Raw genomic sequence first — 16,130 nt, forward strand, 5'->3', positions numbered from 1 at the left:
ATGCCACCAGCTGTGCTTGCAGTCCTTACGTGAGCAGGGCCCAAATTAGCAGGGAGGTCATCAAAGGGTTTCCTTACAGCCCCAGAAACACTACAGTTAACATTACCGTTGTCTGCTTAACTTCTCCTCTCCATCACCACCCTCCATCCCACCACACTGGCAACACCAAAGAAAACATTACATAGGCTTTTTAACCAGTGGGAAACAATTTGAAAAACTGTAGTGCAAAGTTGGATTGTCTTGCCATTCTTTCTGTAACACAATCCACACAATCTCAAAATCCACACAATTCTGAAATCCACACAATTTCAAAATAATGTGTGGATTGAGTAAATATTCCTTCACAATACTCTACGTTTCATTTTAATTTTCATGTATTGCATATGCAATCTAGAGGAACTCCACCAAATTAAGGATTATGTCAGCTTGTGAAACTTTGAACACAGTGACCTGAAAACCTGTAAGCCATTAAAGTTGTTTGGTAAGCTTTAAAGAAAGATATCAATATTAAAGTCTCTTCCTGCAATGCCACAATTCTGAAATAAATTAATTCAATGTTTAGTAGTGGCTTGTCTGTTCAGATTGTGGAGAGGTTTGGCCAGATGTAAGGATAATGGGGCACTAGTTATTATTTTAAACAAATGAGAAAGCCTTGGTGGAAGGGGATCGGGGGTTGGTTGAGTGTTGGGTGTTGCTGTTTTCTCCATCAAAGTTTCAGCTGTACTTAACTGGTAAATGAAAGTAATACATGTTTTCAAAACTGGCATATTGAGACAGTCAGTTGTTCAGAGAGAAAAAAAGATGAGTAAGTGATCATGGTTTAATGTGTGATTACTATAGCAACTCAATGTATGTGTAATTGAAATTTTCCTTGCAAATAAAGGCATCCGAAACTTTTAAGTACAATTGTAATGTTGCCTTCTGAATTATTAAAGAAAATTGCCCATTTATTAAGATGTTAGAAGAACGCAGAATGTTTGTTAGTATCAGGGTAGGGGAGAATAAGGCTGCATTCGTAGCTCAATGTTTTTTATTCAGCATTTAGCTATGGCAGTAGAGTATTTTGGTTTATAAAATGCATACATAGACCTCATTTGTATTCTGAACAGCACAGTTTAAATTGGTGTACGTGGTTAATTGGTATGTTACAAATTGAAGCCCGACCAGTTTCTGAACTAGAGGTAAGACTGGAATGCAAGCATTTTAGGAAATATGATCAAATTTCAAATAGCACTGCAATTATTACAGTGCCTTTGTGTGTAAATTAAAGTAAACAGCTTAAAACTTAGTATATGGCTCTGAAAGTATATGTTCTGATTGATTGTTTAAGAGCATGAGTTAGCTTACTATATTTGGTATTGCAAGTTCTAGGTACATTTGTTTCAGATTATTGGGAAGGCACATCTGCTACCTGAAAGGATTTTAAATTAGTTGGCTTAGGTCCACTGCAAAAATGGGTACAAATTAGAAGCATTTACAGATGTCAGAAGGATGCTTGGTCTGAGGATAGAGTTCAAACGTTTCCTGTAGGGAATGCCCTGTTAATGTTTGGATTCAGAGAGGATGCTTTTTCGTTCTATAATTAACTCACTTCATGTCAAATATAGAAATGTGTTACAGTCCACCACAATACGGTTAAATCTACTTGAGTTTGTGCAACCTATCTCCAGTGGTACTTCTGCAATACTGATGTTGCAGAACTGTATCACTTTAAACATCCATTCTTTAAGTTGTCTAGACTACATATGCAACATTGTAATGTCCATGAGCTGTACAACCAAATATCTTTTGAGCTATGAAATGAGAGATACAGTATAATCAAGCGTATCACAAATTCTGGTAATGTTTTTGCACAATCCATTCGATTTTCTGTACCAACAAGCTTCGGGTTTGTGTTTATCTGCAGAGTTTTTGATTTGAGTCATTCTCATAATGGCCTAGCTGAAGGCATGGTGCTCTCCTCTGGGTGAGAAAACAAAACCAAAGGAAAAGACAACCCCAACAATTGTATGCAATTCAGAGTAAATTATCCAGTGTGTTGTCCTGAAGAACGCAGTTATATTTATTAAGAAATTGGGCAAGATGTATTTTCTAATGGGAGAAAGTAATTTGAACAATTAACATCAATAAATGTTTCCCTCTCCTTTTTCTCTCCTCCAATTCTGCACCCGCTCTCTCTCTCCCTCTCCCTCCCTCTCTCTCTGTCTCACCACCCTCCCCAACCCCCTCAAAAAAGCCTGAAAGAATAGATCCAAGTGCTTCAAGACAAGGCTACGACGTCCGATCAGATGTTTGGAGTTTGGGAATCACATTAGTAAGTAATATGCCTGTTAGCACTGTAAGATGTTAAGTTAAATCAGTGTGCTGAAAATGAAGTCTGTAGTAACTTCATTTTTTTATTGATTTCTAGTATGAACTAGCCACTGGACGATTCCCTTATCCAAAATGGAACAGTGTGTTTGATCAACTAACCCAGGTAGTAAAAGGAGATCCCCCACAGCTTTGCAACTCTGAAGAGAGAGCATTTTCTCCCAGCTTCATCAACTTTGTTAACTTGTGGTAAGAATGAAGCAGATTAGCTCATTGCAAATAAGCTGTTTCATTCACCAAGTACCTTCTTATTTGAGTACATTCTACACTTTCCTATCACTGTTTAACGCTTGTATATTTATCAGACAGGCTACCAAGATTGTTCTCCATTGTTGGTGTGTGGTTATTGCAGATGTTGTGTAGCCATGTCTTTTCAGTACCATCATCCAGCAGCTGCACAGTTCAGGCCACCAATACTTGTACATGGCCGTCACCAATTTCCCATCATAATCTCTGCTTCATTATTCACACCTTATGGATAATAGTATTGCCTTTGACTTCTGAAAGCGCTAAAAGTTTTGAAACCAAGAAGTGAGCTTTTGCCATTCTGGGGTGTTCTGCTATGAAGTTAGCAGGATGTGGAATATCTTTTTTTTTAGATTTTTGTATGTGCATTTAAATAGTAATTTCATCTTGTATTGGGCTAGCCATTTAACTCACCCGTTTAAATTGGAGCAAATACTCAAATGGAATGAAGTTGATCAGACATTAAGGTTATACTCCGATCCAAGCCTGTACAAGTAAAACTTAAAAACTGCACTTTACTAATCCCACCCTCTGCTTTCCTTACCATGTCAGTCCTCTGGATCCAACTTATTTCCACTTCACTTTCAAATTACCAGTATCCGTATCTCAGCATTTCGTTTAACAATATCTCTCTATTGCACTATGTAGGAGCATTACCATTTTGATTTGTTTATTGCAACCGTGAGGTAAGAAAACTGTCATCTTAGCCTCTGGCGTAACTTCAATTTTATAAATATCATGAATTACTGAAAATGTTTTTGGCAACATTTGCTTTCTGGTCAAACATGATGAGAGCTTTCTGTGATGCTGTTTAATTTAAATTTTGTATTTGCACGATACTTAGGAATTTCAATTCACTATGTATTTTCAAGATGTTTCTTTAAAAAGACACGTGCAAGATTGTTGCATGAATCTTGAGGTACACAGCTCATTGAGAGATTTTTGACCTACAAGAATTCTAGGGGAGAGATATAAGGCTCCAATAAGCAATGATCTATCTTAATGGAAGAATTGGATCCATTTCTGCACCTGTTTTGTGTTCTTAAAATTAAACACTACAGGCAAATGAAAATCTGTTCTGCAGGTTCAGAACTAGGAAAGATAGAGGTCAGCTGTAAAGTACATGTTAGCTTTGCCATTAAAATTATTCAGTATTTTTAAGTGAAGATCTTAAGATTTCTTTTTGCAAGCAGTTTGCATGTGTTCAATGCAGCCGTTGATATTTTTATGTTCCAGTTTTGCTGTTTATTCCTCTTAAACCAGCCCTGAACTCTGAAGAATGAACCTGTATTAGATTTTGCTGCCACCTGGTGGTCTGTCAAGGTTTGAGGTTTGGGATTCATTTACCAATAATAGAATGGAATAATTGGCACAAACTCAAAAATTGGCATCGAAATTGTAGCCTGTGCATGCACACATGACTGTTCAGCAACAGAAATCCTTAAGCATGAATTTTTCCATGCATAGTTGATGTCACAACAGTCTGTTCATAATCACATTGCACCAGTTGTATGGGTGCATAAAGTATTACAGAGGCACATGTCAGAGGAGTCTGGCTGAGAATCCAGGAATGTGGGTGAATGCCTGGAGCAGTGGTATAGGCTATAAGGATAGGCCAGGAGTGAAAGCCGTGCTCATGAAAGTAATGCCAGCCATTGAGCAGAGCAGCTGGTCAGCTGTTAATGGTGAGCGAGGGAGTGATAACAGCTTCAAACTGTGAATGCTCCAGGGCTGGCTAAATAGGCCATCCTTCCAGATGGAAGGCAGGTGCAACAGTCCATAGACAGTGACATAGCGTGGAAGAGGATATAACTGGGGTCGGAGGGTCCTTGTGTTAGTTGATTTCCCAAGGCAAGGTGGGAAGTATATATGGAGTCAATGGATGGAAAGCTGGTTTTGTGATGGTTAGGCTGCTTGAACTGCACTGACCTGATGGAAGTGCTCCCACAATGCTGTCAGGCAGAAAGTTCCAAGGTTCTGGCAATGAAGGAAGGAACTAAAACAAAATCATTTGGTGGGTGTCTTACAATGATAAACCTCCCATACACTTGCCATTCTTGTCCTTCGAGATGATGATGGGTCGCAAATTTTCAAGGTGCTGCTAAAGATTTTGTCACAGAATCAGAGTTGTTACGGCACCATTAATGCAATGCAATGCAATTCAATACAATACAGCACAGAAAAAGGCCATTCAGCCAACCGATCCTTATTTAAAATTGCTACTTATTACCCCTTAATGGTTTTGACCCCTCTGTTCACCATCTGTTCATATGTATGTCAAGATACACTTTAAATGTTGCTAATATTTCTACCATCTCCACTGGCAGTGCATTCCAGGCACCCACCACCTTCTGCATAAAACATTTTACCAGCACTGCCTCCCTACCCACCCATTCTCGCCTTGATCCCGTCCATGCCCTCTTATCATTGACTTTCCAGACCACCAGCATTTTCTTCCAGATCATTTGTTTTTATTTATATTATAAACAAGAGGTAACAGCACTGATCCCGGTGTAACACCCTAGTTACTGATCTCCAATATGAAAAGCACCCCTCCAACACTACTGTCTTCTATGAGCAAGTTAGTTTTGTACCCATCTAGCCAGCTCACCCCAGATCCCTTGAGACTAACTTCTGTACCAACCTGCCATAAAATGTGTTATTAAATCCCTTTTGAATATGGTGACGAGTCAAGGTCTTTTCCTCAGAGATAGGGGAGTCCAAAACTAGAGGGCATATGTTTAAGGTGAGGGGGAAAGATTTAAAAGGGGCAACTTTTTTCATGCAGAGGGTGGTGCGTGTATGGAATGAATGCCAGGAAGTGGTGGAGGCTGAGACAATTACAATATTTAAAAAGTGTCTGGATGAGTATATAAAAGGAAGTGCTTAGAGAGATATTGGCCAAATGCTGGCAAATGGGACTAGATTAACTTTGGTCCAATTCGTCCATGCTGACCAGTATCCTAAGGGTCTGTTTCAGTGTTGTACGTCAAATGACTCTGTCGACAATATCCACTGCCTTTCAATCATTCTTGTCACCTCTTCGTAAACCTCAATGAAGTTGGTGAGACATGGCCTTCCCTGCATAAACACATGCTGCCTATCATGAAGTGCATTTGCTTCCAATTGTGATTAAATACTGTCTCTCAGTATCTTCTCTAAAGACTTCCCTACTGCTGGCATCAGGCTCATCGGCTTGTAATTACCTGGATTATGTTTGTTTCCCATCTTAAAGGAATAACGTTAGTCATTCAGAGGCCAAAGAGGAGGCAAAGATATCTGTTAAGGCCCCAGCTATTTCCTTTCTTGCCTCTCTCAGTATCTTGGGATAGATCCAAACTGGCCCTACAACTTGTTTACCTTAAATGTATTTCAAGACACACGCCGCTTCCTCCCCCATTATGTTAACATGCCTGAGAGTATTCACACACCTTTCCCTTAACCCTTGAGTGCACTTACTCTTTTCCCAGCATCCTCTTGCTCCTAACAAATGTATAAAATGTCTTGGGATTCTTCTCGCCCCCCCCCCCCCCCCCCCCCCCCCCCCAACCCCTGCTGGCCAAGGACATTCCATAGCCGCTTTTAGTCCTCCTAACTGTGTTTGAGCTCCTTCCTACTTTCTTTATTTGATGTATCAATTTTGCTCTCTAAATGAGCATTATGATTTGGTGCCATTCTTTTGCCTTTACCCCAAAACTTGCATGTGAAATAATATGCCAGTAATATCTCAGGGTCAGTCTTGAAGGATCATCAGACAAGCTGCAATATAAGGTCTTTGACATCTGTATATTTCAAAGTTGGAATCTTCAGAAGGAATTTGGAAGTGCGGGTGGATGTAATTGGGAGAGGATGTAGTGATCTCCATGAATGGTCAATAATACATGCTGGGTGACCAAATTTTGATTTGACATCAATGGAATATACTCTACAGCTTGTGTCTGTATTATTGTATGTAATATTTTGTTTCTCTTCTAGCCTTACAAAGGATGAGTCCAAAAGGCCAAAGTATAAAGAGCTTCTGGTGAGTTTAAATTGGTGACTTCTGCTCAATTCCTAAATTTCCATTCTGTTTATTGTGGGAGCCAATAACTTATATCAAATACATATTGCATCTTGTATTTTCAATACATACCTTGTTGTGGTTCTGTTCGCCGAGCTGGAAGTTTTTGCTGCAAACGTTTCGTTCCCTGGCTAGGGAACATCATCAGTGCTGTTGGAGCCTCGTGTGAAGCACTGCTTTGATGTTTCTTCCGGTATTTGTACAAATACCGGAAGAAACATCAAAGCAGCGCTTCACACGAGGCTCCAACAGCACTGATGATGTTCCCTAGCCAGGGAACGAAACGTTTGCAGCAAAAACTTCCAGCTCGGCGAACAGAACCACAACAATGGACACCCGAGCTACAAATCTTCAATCAGATTTTATACATACCTTGTTCTCAAAATAATGAATGATTAGCCATCATGGTGATATGTGAATAGCTCAGTCAGCATTTATATGAAATAGAGACCACCCACTTTGTCAAATTGCGGTTTGTAGTACGAAATTTTTGTTTTGCCTTGTAATCTTGTAGCTTTAAGGTTACTAAAAAAAAGTAACCATATGCAATTGTCTGCTAAACTTAGCCCGATTCTCAATTCATATAAAGAGAATGTCAATATTTGTAAGTCCTCTATGAAAGAAAGCTTGCAGTGCTATTACATAAATAGGATATATGCAACGTAAGTCAATTTTTTGCACATCAGAAACCATGTACATGACTATCATATATTCTCTTACTCAGTCCAATAATGCAGCACGTACCATGCTGTTTGACCACATTAACCAAAGGAGATGATTTTGAAAACTCTCCAATTAAGTCACTAACAATGTGTTTGACTTTACCAAAGTACTTCACAAGTGTGTGGTGAAATAATGTTTTACACCAGGGCATATAAAAAGAATATAGCACCGGGTGACCAACACATTTATTGAAGAGGTAGAGGCATGTTTGGAATCCAGGATCTCTCAACACAGTTTGATAAAAGCTCCTAAATACCTCCCCAAAATAGTCAAAGCAGCAAAGGGTAATCCAATACTTGTACATTTGTTCAAGCACTTCAAAGGCAGATTTCTTCTGGAAATCACTTTTTTGCACTAACTGGATCATCAGAATATGGGTTACCTTTACCACTGAGATAAATATTGTTCTTAATATTTTAGCCACAACAGCAAAACATGTATCTGGCATGGGACTGAAAATTTGCACATGAACCAGTCAAACACATCTGATCAAGTAGTGACAATGCAGCAATGCCAGCTACCTTCTCAAAGTCTAACATCATCTCCCAACTACTTTGTGTATACTTCTCTTCTTTCCTGGTTCTAAAGTAAAATCTCAACCTGATCAGTTGTAAATACAGGAAAAGGTCCTCTCTCCTTTGCATATATGCTGGTAGATCTGTTGACTGTTTCTGATTGCTATATGATAAATCCCTGATTCTGTAATAACTCCTGCTCCCTGATTACAATTCTTAGTGCAGTGATAAAAGAGAAAGCAACATTTTTGATGTTGGATAAATGAAACAAATGAAGTCGCAATATTGTGACCTATTGACATTTGTTTGTTCTGGGCATGCACACCAAACAGTTGTGCTAAAAGTTTCTACCTTTTCTATTTTCTTGCTTTGTTGAATAGTCTTCATTCTAACATTGAGGACATCCTAAATTTGAGGTGTCTTGAAATAACCTGGTTGTGATTGAACTTGTCATTTGTCAGTGAATGGAGGAAGTTGGAGGTAGTATAGTGAATATTGTGCATGTGGCCTTTCACAGGATATTCAAAGGTGTTCCATATACTCGGCTGGCTAGCAAGATTAAAATGGCAATCGAGAATTGGAACTGGGTAATGGTAAATGTGTCTTTTGGTGTGAAAGGGCATACACTGGTGTCACCACAACGATTGGTCCTAAGACCACTGCTATTTGTAACCTATATTTTTGAATTAGGCCTGGGATTATAGGTCATAAATGCAAATGTAAAGAGTAAGGAAGGTAATATAGAGAGACTTTTGAAATGGGCAGACATACAGCAGATTAAGTTTCATGTGTAAAAGTCTTAAATTATGTGTTTTGGGTGGAAGCAGGGTGTCACAAACCACATAGTGAATCTTCAGGGAAGATGAAACCAAACTGCGTTGTATTTATACACCTATTTGGCAGGGGCCACTAAGGTTGCAGGTTTTTTTTTGAAAATTATATGTGGAATCCTTAACTTTATGTTCAGTCCAAAAATTGTTGTAAATCATTGTTCTGCCTCACTTGGAATATTGAGTCCAAATCTAGGAAGATTATCAAGGCCATTGAAGAAGTGCAGAGAACATTTGCTGGAATGGTACCAGAGATGAGACACTAGCAAAACTGAAGTACTTCTTGTCCAAGTGAAGGTGGTTAAGAGATTTGATTTGAATGTTTGAACTGTGAATAGTTTTGATTGAATAATAAAGGAAAGACCGTTTCCAGCGGCAGAAGCTAGTCAAAGGAAACAGCTTTAAGGAACTGGCAAAAATGCAAATAGTTTTGAACTGAATGCGCTGCTTGAAATGGTGGTGTAATTAGATTCAGTAATTTTCCCAAGGCCACTGAATAAATATTTGGTGGGGTGGAATTGGGCATAGAAATGGTAGATACATATATCATAGAAATGAAGGACGGCAATGGTCTAATGGTATTATCACTAGAATGTTAATCCAAAAACCCAAGACATGTTCTTTGGGTGCAGGTTCAAGTCCCACCAGGATGGATGGTGGAATTTCAAATCAATAAACATCTGGGAATTGAGTCTTAATGATGATCTGGGCAGCTAGAGTTGGGCAACAAATGCTGACCTGGCCAGTGATGCCAACATACCATGGATGAGTTGAATAAAAAAAACTATTGCGACTTGTATAGGGTCAGTAACCAGAGAGCAAGAGGTTTAGAGGGAGTTTGAAGTTTTCTTTCTACCCAGAAGGTGGTGGGTATCTAGAACTCACTGCCTAAAAAGATGGTAGAGCTGCAATCCCGCAGACATTTAGGTTGTATTTAGATGACCACTTACAATACCATAGCATACAAGTCTATGGCTGGAAAATGGGATTAGAATTGTTGGATGCCTGAGGACAGGCTGAACTGAGCAGATTTGTTCAGTGCTGTAAAAACTTCTGTGACTCTAATTTGCAGAGCTCTGGGGAAAGCCATGACAAAGGGGCTAAATTGTTAGCTTTCAAAGACCTGACCTGGAGCCAAGTGGTTGTCTGTGCTTTATTGTTCTATGATTAGCTGAATGTTCTCAGGTTAAGTTCTTCTATACCTTGTTTAAAGTTATACTGTTGTCAGTGTCCTCATCTAATTGAGCATACCCAGGAAAAGCTCATGGTTAGTGCTGCTGAAAGCCCAAGCTCCCTTTCCACATTGTCAATGCATGAACTTTTCTGTTAAATGATGAATGTGAACCTTCTTAAACTGCAGTAGAAGTGTTAGCATTGGATTAGTGTTATATAATGCTAGTAATTGACTCTTGCTAAAAGACTAACTCCTGTGTGTGATGGATGTTTTTGAGAAGAGTTATGTGCCTAAGTGAAACATGCAATTTTTTCATTTACTCAGAAACATCCTTTCATCTTGATGTATGAAGAGCGCAGGGTGGACGTTGCAAGTTACGTTTGCAGAATCTTGGATCAAATGCCCCCAACCCCCGTTTCCCCAATGTATGTCGATTGATTCTGCTGCTGAAAAGACAGCCTTAAAACTGGCTGAAAGAAATCAAGGTGTAAAGATTTGTTTTATGACACATTGCAGTGTTTCTATTTTTAACTTGCTCAACAGACTGTGCAATAAAAATTGGTGTTCCATTTTATCCGTGTCTGCCCACAATTGTCCATTCGAAAAGCATCCTTCTCATTGTACCCAAGTCATCAAGAGAGTTCATGGATCAGAGAGTGTTATTGCCTTTTCGGGTGAAAGATATGGAGGCTGCCAGTGTGTTCATTTCAATCTGGATCTTGGTGGGATATTATGCATCTGCTGGTGGGAACAGTTTGAAGCTGGAGACATTTCGATACAATACTGGGAAGACTAAGGCTCGGATTAGCTGTTCCCGCCATTGCATAGAATATTTTTAGCAGAACCCTCAAGACTCCTAAATATCTGCTTTGTCTTCAACAAAAGGGAATTTGTACACGAACAGGAAAAGTTACTCCATGCAGTCTCAAGCACCTTGAGGAATTTTGCTTCACAAAGTGCAATAGATTTGCTGATTTTAATTCTGTTGCTTTATAGTTAGTGTCTATCATGGAGGAAAAGAAAATCTGTATTTTACTGTTAATAAAATTGAAATGATTTTTAAATAAAGGCATAACTGAACACTATGTCATTCACCAAAAAAAGTGTGTGGACTGAGAATTGCAAAGAAAGCAAAATTAATACAGGAAAGATTTGCTGCAAAAAGGTATTTCCCCTGAAACAGAACTTTTATATGACTTGAATGTCATTCACTGTACAATATCTTTGTAACTATTGGGAAAATTAGCCTAGGCACCTGAAGAAAGTGTTTTAATATTGTCTATTGAAATCTACAGAAAAGAAGACTGAACTATGGTGTAACTTTGGGCAGAATGCTCAGAGTAAAGCATGCTGGAAAAAAATAAGCTTGTGTTGAAGCAACGAATGTTTTCCTGTTTGTTGATCAGTCTGTAAATGTGCACATTGATGTCTTAGGATCTTACACAAAAGCAGGCTATATATGGATTATGCAGTAAGCACCTGGCAGTGATGTTCTTAAATGTTTCCCACCGACAGCTCATATTGTGGTTCAATGTGCTATTTTTTAATCAGAAATTATTTATGCAAAAATTAATGTATACCTGTGACTGCTGTAAACCTTGAAGTTCTCCAGGTTTAACAGTGGTGTGATAACACCAATTGCCTACTAGTTTGGTTTAATTATTGGTTGTACTTGTCTACTGAGGAAAATTGTTTAACGGTAAGAGGAACAAATTGCCAAGTCCAGATGCTAGGTGCAGAGTCTTCCGATTAATGCGGCACCACTGTGACTTTCATGCTCCAGAGGCGCTAAATGTCTGGAAGAATTCTGTTGCTTGAGGTAGCTGCAGGATGGTTTTAATTTTAGCTACATATGATCCAGGACTTGTGCTACACAAAGAGGATTCTTTGAGAGATTCTATTTTTCATACAGTGTCTAGAGAGTGTGCTGGGTTTTTTTTTTGAGGGGTGTGATAGTTTCTTGTACGTTTTTGTAACAGACAAGTATATCCAGTAAGTATGTCCAGTGTAGATCAGTAAGTCACTAAAGTTATAAAATTATGCAGAATTTTTGTTCCTCTTGTCTGCTTTCATGACGAAACACAAAGCCCATCTGCCAACCCCACCAAAAATTCCTTATGACCCACCACCAGCCTTGCTTGGCAGTTCATTAATGTGTTCAATTCTACTGGTGAAGAAGTGAACTTGATGTGAATGTCAAGGGACTTTACTTCAAACTTTTTGAGTGAAATGCCTGTAAAAATTGGCAGTTTATTCCTATATTAATCTTAGATTATAATCTATTAAGGGTGAGGAATATATTACAGTGTATCTTTAAAAAAAAGGTGTATAATGGTCACAAACTGTGAAAATAGAATAAGAACTGTACATTGTGAACTTCGGTTAATTTTTCTTTCCTGTACCATAGAAAATGTATAAAAATTATCAAAGCTGATGTGCAGGGATAATGCCTTACTTGTCTGTGAAAATGGAGCTCGCTGAGTATCATCACCATTGCATTATTTTACAGAGCTCATGGATATTTCTTATCCTGTATACTGGTTTGACTTCTTCCTATATTTAAAACATTATAAATGGAATCTTAAGTGTTCATGTAATAGTTCTATACTCTTGCCTGCAGGTCAGTTGTAATAAAACTAGAACGTGACTGTGACCTTGTTCTTGTTTTGTAAGATCTGAAACACACAATTGCAAAAATAAACTCCAAATTGAAATACTGGAAAAATGCATAACTTGATATGTTCTCTTAAAGTGCCAGACTTGTGTTTTGACTTCAGTCAGTCATCAGTAGCTTGTAGCTGATGCATCTGCAAAAACCTTCAATTTTAAAATTGATACGTCAATAATAAAATAATGCACGATTGGATTAAATATTTCTCTGCCAGCACATGTCATGATTGCCTTTTCAAACAACAGCTATTTAGCTCACTGATTCTTTTGAACAAAGAACTGTAAACCATTGCATCTGGCCATTGTGATAAGGAAATACTTTGTACTTAGTCTGATTGCATGGAATGCCTTATATGTGATATGCATCCAGCACAAGAGATATAATATCTTCCATTTCATTTCCCCTATTCCCAGCTGACATGACCCAAACACTTCTAAGTGAATCACTGAAATACTTTTCTGCTTAAATTGCAATCTCCTATACATTAGAGAGAACAAATGTAGATTGAGAGATCTTTTGAGTAGCTTCTTTCAGGCCACAAATGAGGTCTTGTGTTATTAGATGTTAGCTGGCCTTTTGAGTCGTTCCAGCATGTTTCGCTTTAGATATGAAGTCACATGACGCCAGGTTATAGTTCAATGGATTTATTTGAAATCACAATCTTTCCAAGCATTGCTCCTTCAGCTAAAGTGGAGGGAAGCGCACAGGCACAGAATTTCATAGGCGGAGAGATCATTGCAAGATAATTTCAGGTAATTAAGAGTGTCAAAAGATGGTACAAATAGTGAGAGTGGAATGTTGACAGGCTGAATAGCAGGTCTTTGAAGGTGATCAAAAGTGTCAAACTTTAAGTATCAGCAGCTGAATAGCAAGTGGAAGGTTAACCTATGATCCAATTAATTGAGATAATTGCAAAACGTTAGAAATAAGATGGTGCTAGAGACATGCAAATGCATGATTGTTCCTCAATATCGAGACAAAAACCTTCTAGCAGAGTTGGCAATCCCCTCCAGGATTTGTTGACCGCAGATGGCCTGTTCACGCTGCAGTTTGAATAGGCTACAAATGAGCCTGCTCATCCTTCCATCACACACACGCCCCCAACCCCACCCCCCAACTATTCTCCAGAAGGGGCAAATCAAAATTGTTTTTAAAAACCCAAAATAAATTGAATGAAAGAGTTAACAGACAGCTGCCAGACTGATGGTTCCCAATTTGAAACATTAACTGTTTCTGACTTCACAGATACTGCTAGATCTTTTGGTGAATATTTCCAGAATTTTCTGCTTTTGCTTACTGCTGCATTGTCACTGTACCCTATTGTACAAAATTAATTTAAAACGCAGGGTATGTCTGCATAGAGATCTGTGCTATTAACATTCTCTAAGCACAGCACAATCCACTTCAGGACAATGTGAATGTCTGTTGTCTCTTAACTCCATAAACAACCATCCTCTGTATACAACTTGGGTCTAACTTGGTTAGTATAGTTATTTTTAGAAGAAAATTGGCATGTCGTCACTGTGGATTATTTAAAATTTTCTTATTTAGAGTCATAGGGATGTACAGCATATTTGCTCAATTGTTCTTGGACTTATTTCTAAGATTGAACTGTATAGTAATTATTTTTGAGACATTTATTCCTCTGCGCATATTTCTACCATTGGCATGCTTTCTAAATCTAAAGGATGCAAAGGAGTTTAATGAGCAAAATTGCAGAACACTGTCATATTGTGAACAAATTTGTAATGAGCTAGACAAATATGCTCTTCAAAGTAACATGTTTAAATAGGAAAAGGAGCAAGTGTAGGTCACATGGCCTTTCGAGCATGCTGCCTCGTTCAGTAAGATTGTAGCTAAACTTTACTATCATCTTCACTTTCCCCATCACTTTAATGTTTCTCAATCATCTGGATGCAATAGATCTATCACTCAGTCTTTGGTATGCTCATCAACAGCCCTCTGGAGGTGAGCATTGCAAAGATTCACAACATTGCTGAGAACATTTCTAATTCTCAGTCTTTAAATGACCCCTGAGACTATGATTCTTAGTTCTGTACTGTCTAGCTGAAGGGAGCAGCTTCACAGCATCGCTTCAGGCATGTAGATAATTGGGATGCCTTCTGGGGAAGGTGGGACCTGTATATGAAGGATGGGCTGCACCTGAACGGGAAAGGGACCAATGTCCTGGGTGGAAGTTTGCTCGAGTTGTTCAGGAGTGTTTAAACTAGTATGGCAGGGAGGTGGGAATCTGAGCTATATACCGGTGGTGAGAGTTGTTGGAGATGAGGCAATAGCAAGAGGTAGCGCCGCCAGTAGGAGGGAAGTTTCCTGGGAAAGAACCAATGGATCGGTTAAAGTGTGTTTGCTTTAATGTAAGGAGTATCAGAAATAAAAGTGATGAGCATTAGAGCTGGTGCTATCTAGACCATCAAACAAAAAAATTCCAATTTTTGTCCATGATATTGCCTTTCATTCTCCTAAACTGCAGTATCTACTGCTAAGTGCAAAATTTAGCCCATTATTGTAGTTGTTCAGAATAATGATATCCTTTCCAAAGGAAGCAAGAAAAACTATTGAGCATATCTATCTATCGTGTGTGTGTGTGTGTGTGTGTTGTAGGTCTAATGACTGTCTTGTGCTCTGGTACTACATCTTGGTAAAATATTAATTTTTTGTAATAGTTTTGCTGATATCTCTAGATTTGTCCAAATTATAAGGTTAAAGTCCACCTGGGGCAGGATCTTATCCAGTTTGATTCATTTGTTCAATGTTATTCTCAACAGTAATTAGATAATTTCTAATCTTTGTTGTACAATATAATCTCCTAATATCTTCCACATAAATACTGAAGCAAAGCAATTATTCATATTAGATATTTTGCTATCAAAACTGAAATTTGCTGTCCTCCTGTTCCTTAACTGGCCCTGTTACTACTCTCTACAAGTGTAGAGACGACAATTGATGAGTCCTTAAGTTTGTCCTTCACCGAGGCACCAGGCAAGCATCATAGGTTTCAGGTCAGGTACTTGTACCTGCTCTCCTGCAGTTACACTCTCCCTAAATCTGAATTATGTGGTCCGAGTAATGTGACCTCCAGATGGAGCAAAGTGTTCAGGTAACTAGCCTGTTTCCTAATGTGGCAGCAACACTCCACTTGTCCTGTCATTATTATATTTAATTTAATGAATTACTGTAATGTTTGTGCTTTACATTATTTTTAAAGCATGAGTATAATCTTAACTTTTTTTTCTTCAAAATTACTTTCGGACTTTAACACCAGACTTGTAATAACTAGAAATCTTACCAATCAGCTGCCTTCCCTGTACTCACCACATTGTGGTTCATGACTTCACTCCATTATTGGTCTCACTGCAGGTAGGTCTCTTGATCTGCACCTTTTTGTCCTCTCCTCATCTTTCACCCTATAAACCTTAAGGTTTACTGCAAAAGGTCAAACAGCTTTTACTCCCTTTACACCAAATTTCCACTTCAAATCAAATTCATTGGGCCTTGGTCTCACTCAGGTGAGTTACCTTCA

General features: G+C 38.5%; 1 protein-coding gene across 4 annotated transcripts in view; it reads left to right on the forward strand.

The window, feature by feature from the left end:
• The window catches only part of map2k4a (mitogen-activated protein kinase kinase 4a), a 177,213-nt gene extending 164,570 nt beyond the window's left edge, over positions 1–12,643 (forward strand). For all 4 annotated transcript variants that reach the window (XM_060844279.1, XM_060844280.1, XM_060844281.1 and 1 more), the window contains 4 exons: positions 2,237–2,314; positions 2,411–2,559; positions 6,592–6,637; positions 10,243–12,643. In XM_060844279.1, coding sequence (XP_060700262.1) covers positions 2,237–2,314; positions 2,411–2,559; positions 6,592–6,637; positions 10,243–10,356 — 387 coding nt within the window. In that variant the 3' untranslated portion in view covers positions 10,357–12,643. The remainder of the gene's footprint in view (positions 1–2,236; positions 2,315–2,410; positions 2,560–6,591; positions 6,638–10,242) is intronic.
• The last annotated feature ends 3,487 nt before the right edge of the window (positions 12,644–16,130 follow it).

This window comes from Hemiscyllium ocellatum, chromosome 25, assembly GCF_020745735.1.
Source record: "Hemiscyllium ocellatum isolate sHemOce1 chromosome 25, sHemOce1.pat.X.cur, whole genome shotgun sequence".
Taxonomy (NCBI): domain Eukaryota; kingdom Metazoa; phylum Chordata; class Chondrichthyes; order Orectolobiformes; family Hemiscylliidae; genus Hemiscyllium; species Hemiscyllium ocellatum.